At 38.4% G+C, this 6000-nt stretch overlaps 1 protein-coding gene across 3 annotated transcripts in view; it reads left to right on the forward strand.

The window, feature by feature from the left end:
- Positions 1–5774, forward strand: part of FGF10 (fibroblast growth factor 10) — a 121019-nt gene extending 115245 nt beyond the window's left edge. The window contains exons 3-5 of one of the 3 annotated variants that reach the window (XR_016277789.1): positions 384–487; positions 2362–2526; positions 4435–4505. Coding sequence is in view for 2 of the 3 variants with exons in the window: in XM_089495828.1 (XP_089351954.1) it covers positions 384–487; positions 4435–4653 (323 nt within the window). In the remaining variant the exon portion in view is untranslated. Of the gene's footprint in view, positions 1–383; positions 488–2361; positions 2527–4434 lie in introns of all 3 variants that reach the window. The other 2 variants (XM_089495828.1, XM_089495838.1) reach the window with 2 other exon arrangements.
- The last annotated feature ends 226 nt before the right edge of the window (positions 5775–6000 follow it).

Genomic DNA, 6000 nt, shown 5'->3' on the forward strand with positions numbered 1-6000 from the left:
ACATATGCTATAGATTTAATTTAATGCTGTGGTTTAGATGTCTCTTTTGATAAATTTCAGTGAAAATCTACACTAAGAAGAGTTTGAGCTGTTTCAATATTTATGGAGTTTAAAACACAGGGATTGGAGAGGAAACATCATAATTGAAACAACATTTGTGTATATACTTGCTGTGAAAGTTTCTGAAGCTGGTGGGTTGGTAGGGTGCCCTGCATATTAACAGGATTTGAGTAAGGTTCAAATAGATCTGTTTTAATTCTAGCTATTTATCATATTTATTATCCATGAAATCCTCTTTTTCCCTCTCTCCTTAATTATGAGACTCAAAGTCTTAGACCTAAGCCACTCTCATTTTCCTCCTTTTTTGTTTGTTTGTTTTGTAGGCATATTGGCAATAACATCTGTGGAAATTGGAGTTGTGGCAGTGAAATCCATTAACAGCAATTATTATCTAGCCATGAACAAGAATGGAAAGGTCTATGGATCTGTAAGTACATTTCACTTTCTTGGTCCCACTTCCTACTTTTCAGGCTCACATAGTTCCATTGTACTTGGTTAGGCTTAGTTTTGGGGAAACATATTTAGAGAATTGGGCTACAAGAAAGTGTTTGTTCCAAAGATACTGATTTGTATTTGCTCTTGTTTGAAGTTTTCCTTATACTAATAACCTATTCAGTTCTGTGCTTTCGGACAGTGACTTTCCAGTGCCTCACATAAGATTACCTGGAAATGGCAAGATGCCTAGAAATGGCAAGATAACCTGGAAATGGCAAGATGCTTAGTCTCACTACACAATTATTGCATTTTTATTCCACTATAACTGTCATGGTTCCATCCTATGGAATCCTGGGATTTGTAGTCTAGACTGCTCTGGTGAGAATTCTAAATGCCTCTCCACAGCATTCCATGGGATGTTGCTATGCAGTGAAAGGGGCATGCAGCACTACAATTGTGTGGTGTGAATGGGCTAAAGGACTGAACCTGAGATGTTAAGGAGGCACATCAAGTGATCTACAACTGAGCTATGGCCCTTCCCTACCTTCTGTCTGGCCCTGCTGGATAATTGTCTTTTCCAGGTATTGTCTATTCTCCAAGGCCTCAGGCAGAGTTATTTCCAAAACCTGTTACTAGGTTCTTTTAACTGGAGATGCCAATGGTAGAACCTGGGACTTCTGCATTTCAAGTTCAGTGTTCTGCTACTGAGCTATATAGCCAGTTCCTTCCGCATAAAACTCCCTCCTTCCCCCTCGCAAGACTAGGGACTAATACAAGCAGTTGTATAGGAGACACGGTACTCTCTTTCTCCATCTGAGAAAATGAAAAATGTGTTTTAATTATTTCAGTAAAATGTTTATATTTGCTTCCTGGATTAAATCTCCCAAAAAATATAATGGCATTTAAACTTCACTGCTGCTCATAAAAATAAATACCTGCCATTCTGAAGCTGCACAGCCTGGTAACCATGATATGACATTTTAAAATAAAGCTGGCATGCAGCTGCTATGTTTTGGATTTTTAAAAAAAAAAAAAAAAAACTTTCTCAGGTGCATGGTCAATGTTTCTATAGTTTTCTTTTTGCCCATTTACCAAGTTTACACTATTTAGATAGTAGCATAAGGTCACATAGTAGGAAAACGTGACTGTGACTGTGACGAACCAAGGTTAGCACTAGAGAACCGATGGGGAAAATGCAGCGTATTGGCCTCAAGCAGGCCCACCCCCTCAAAAAAAAAAAGAGTTTTATGGGGATTTCAAAAGGTTTGCTATCTCTCAAACATCCTATAAGAGTGGAGTGCACACAATGGACACATTTTGGACCTTCCAGAGCCATTTTAGCCCCAGAGGAAGCTGTTGTTTCAATAAGAAGTGACCCAGAAGTTGACCTCCAGGGCCAAAATGTGGTGAAATTCCCTTCCACACCCCCAAGAAGTGTTTGGAGACAGTTTTTTTTTCAAACTTTCATTCTATAAGTAGACCAGTACAGAAACTTGTTACCTGTCACAAAGAAAGCATGAACATGCTTTTACAAACAAATATAATCAATTAATCTAATTGATAAACCAGCGGTTCTACAAATCAGACATTGACCTATAGAACTTTGAACTTGCACAGCTTTCAACTTTCTACATCCATTTTTATAAACATATGCTGAAATCCAATTGTTAAACTTAATTAGAGTAGACATAGTAAATCAATGGGAAATTGGTAACTTAACATTTAAGTAAGTGCCATTGATTTAATATGTCTGTTCCCACTGAGATGAACAGTTGGATTTAGGTTGGTTTACCACCATCAGAAAAGATGTAAGAGAATCCACCATGAATAAATTTATCAGAGATTTTTTCTTCCTTTTCCCATAAGCCAAACAAAAGCGTTCCTGCCAGCAACAAAAATCTCTTTCTCCCCGCAAAGGCCCTCATGTCCACAAGAACAAGAACAACAAGATCCACAGTTATGATTTACTTTGGCTGACAGGAATTGAAATCAAAATACCAATGTGCAGGGCCTTTCCCCTGTTTGGCTGTGGTATGTGGAACATTTTGTACCCTTGCACCAAAACCATGCTTAACAGGTTATTTTAGCAGGATTTCCAGGATATATTAGTTAGACTTTTCATTCTCATCAAGACCTCCTATAGTTGGACTCAGATTGGTATGGTATAGTAGTTTGGCTTTTATAAGCAGATGGATATGAAAAATAGCCTCAATAAAAAATTTTCTCACACTCTAAAACATTTCCAACATAGTTTTTCAATAAGATATGAGCCATGTGCAAAACATGTGCTAACACTCAGGAATGACAAAATCTACTCATAGATTTGGTGCCCAACTGAATTTCCTTGCTGTTATTCACATGTATCTGTGATGTGTCCAATTCATGGGAAAGGTAGATGCAGCTAGAGCAGACCTGGATTCTAGATGGGGAACGGGGGGTGGGGGTGGGGGCGGAAACAGATCAAATTTATTTTGAACTTGCACAGTTGATTGGTTGATCTTTCAAAAAATGAAAGCTTGTGCATGGTAGGCCTCTTATGTCATAAAAGAGCAGCACAGACTTGTGGTTGAATTGATTCCCAAATGCCTTAAGACCTCGGGGCCAAACCAGATTCAGCATTATATGTATCACTAGAAAGTACATTCATTTGCGTATATAATTATTCTTTTCAATTAATAGGTGTGAGGATGGTGGATTTCACTCGGTATGCAGCTAAGGTTTCTTCAAGAACTGGAATACAAGCTGACTTGATATGTACCTTCCAGATAGTAAAAACACAGCTATCCAGCAAAAGCTGCACTTTATCAAATGTTAGAAGCCAGTTCTTGGTTCAGAAATGTACCAGATATGTTCTGAACTGCATATTTGCAAGTACATTTAAATGTAAATGTTACAGGTGTTTTTTTTAAAAAAAGATATTGTTATCAGACGAGGATCTGAACACAGATCAGTTATATTATAATCCATGAATGCCTAACCACATGGACCTCCCCACCTTAACAGCCAGCAGCAGCAGCAGGATGCTAAGGAGGTCTGTTAAGCTGCTGATGGGGCACAAGGATAATGATGTCTCCAGACCCCTACCACCAGCAAGTGAGACTGTGACAATCATATTTTTTGTGGCAGCCTCACTCGCTGGATGGAAAGAGGGGGCTGTAAACTTGATCCTCCTTGTGAACTCAATGCTGCTGACTGTTAAAAGTGAGCTTCGGGTGGTCCAGCCAGGAGACATTAGGCATAGACAGCTAAGTAGCTAATGTAGGATATAAGCATCTGTTTCTGAAGGGATGGCAGTCAAATACAACCTCTGCCTGAAGGGCAATCTTCAAGAGGTTTAAAGGCAACCTCTGCTCCAAGTCTCAGTGTAGCTTAAAAGCAAGTAAGCAAACAAACAAACCAAAAACAACCCCTCCGGACAAATAAGAAGTGAGAGCAGGGGTTCTGAATAGACACATTAACAGTGTCTGTACAGCAGGCTGGTCAGGCACACAGGTCATGTGCTCAGTGCATTCCCAACTGTGGTGAAATATATTGCATTTCTATTTAAATTATAGTAATTCATTCTAAATGTGTGTCTATTTATATAAATCAGCATGAGCACATTTTATACAAATTGGTGTCCTCTTTTGCCCTCTCTTCTGGTAACAGAGTTCCTTTCTGGGGTCAATGTAAATTATATGCACCACTAATGTTTGACATGGACTCAGGAGCTTGTTACTTCCAAAGCAAGTGCTCCTAGCCATAGTCCCCCACTTCCAAACACTGAACTGGCAGTGTAGAACACAACTATATAAAAGTAACCACACAACAGCTGTCATGTAAAACTCAGGCTGGCGGGAAATGTGAAAGTTGCCAGTTCTCTCTGGTGTGATCTTGCATGTCTTAAATTCTGATCTTCTCTCTCCCTGTGTGTATGTTTTGTTTTGTTTTTGCAAACAGAAGGAGTTTAACAATGACTGTAAACTAAAGGAGAGGATAGAAGAAAATGGATACAATACGTATGCATCGTTCTTTTGGAAACATAATGGAAGACAAATGTTTGTGGCCTTGAACGGAAGAGGAGCCACAAGAAAAGGACAGAAAACCAGGAGGAAAAACACTACTGCTCATTTTCTCCCAATGGTAGTCGAGCCACAGATGAAGGACCTGTTCTATTGATAGCAGTTGAACCAAAGATCATTTGTCAGGAATACTTGGTAATCCTCTTGAAGAGGAAAGGCAGAAACAGTGCAGACGTCTGCTTGATTGAAAAGAGGAGGGAAGCCTTTGAAGGTTTTGTACTCTCTGCAGGCACATGAAGTACTTCTAATTAGTTCTGTGTCATATCTTATAATCAAGACACAAGCTGGATCAAATGGGATGGGAGCTCTTTCCAGTGTGAACAAATTATTATTATTATTATTTTATCTTGCCGATAGAATTTAAAGGACATGAGACAATGTATTGAATGATGTTCGGGGAAAGTTATTTATGGAATACTAACTCATATCAAAGACCTTCATTGCTCATTCAAGCCTGATGATCCAATGAACAGTTAGGCACGCAAGCATTTACTGGAAGCACATGGATCATATGCAGAAATAAAGAAGATTCTGAGATGGTCTTGTGGAAGAAATGAATAGGATTAAGAAATATAAGCACATTAGAGTAAAATTGTTCTAACAAAATAAATAGTATGTTCCCCTCCTTGTATGCTAATGCCATGCCTTTTATTTCTCCCTAAGTTATTTATTTAATAGGATGTTAAATATCTTTCTTCTCTTTTTTGTTTGTTTGTTTGTTTGAAGGATTTTCTCAGTTGCTTCTTGTTACATAATTGTTCTTTTCCTTCTGTCAGAATTTTATACAAGATTGACCAAGCCAGATGTTGAAAGCTTACACAAGTGTCAAAGAATAGAAAATCAATAAGGCTTAAAAGAAAACCTAGGGCTGTGTTTTTCATTGAATATTGCTCTCCATCGTGGCTTTATTTCCTTCTTCTTTTTTGAAACACAACTTTGTCTTATTCTTTTTTTTAATTTTGCACTTAAAATCAATAGGATCAGATATGCATGGAAGTTGCAACAAAAACTGTGTGCCAGATTTCATTAACATCCTTGACACCTTTGTCCCCAACAAAACTTCCCATTATGCATCATCTGAAGAATTTTGCTGCTGATTTAAAATCGATAAAGTTGAACTGATCTTCAAATGTACATTTATCTCCAAATGATTTCAGTTCAACACCTGATCCCAAATATGATAAAATGGTCAGACCTATTTCCCTGATTGTTTGGGGGGGGGGGGGGGATCCATACAGCATGCTATATTGATGGTGTCATATCTTTCCAGGGTAAAGCTGGGTTACGTCTGTGAAGCTGATGACATTTGAAGGAACAATTTACTCTTTTTTCTCCAGTCCCCCCAAAAAATAAGACAAAAAGAGCCAAACCCTTTTAACTGCAGTCAAAATTCTTCAGAATAGACCTTACTTATGTAGTGTTGAACACTGGCAGCCTTGCTCTG

Source organism: Sceloporus occidentalis, unplaced genomic scaffold, assembly GCF_023333645.1.
Source record: "Sceloporus occidentalis isolate IW3139 unplaced genomic scaffold, rSceOcc1.0.p SCAF_1, whole genome shotgun sequence".
Classification (NCBI taxonomy): domain Eukaryota; kingdom Metazoa; phylum Chordata; class Lepidosauria; order Squamata; family Phrynosomatidae; genus Sceloporus; species Sceloporus occidentalis.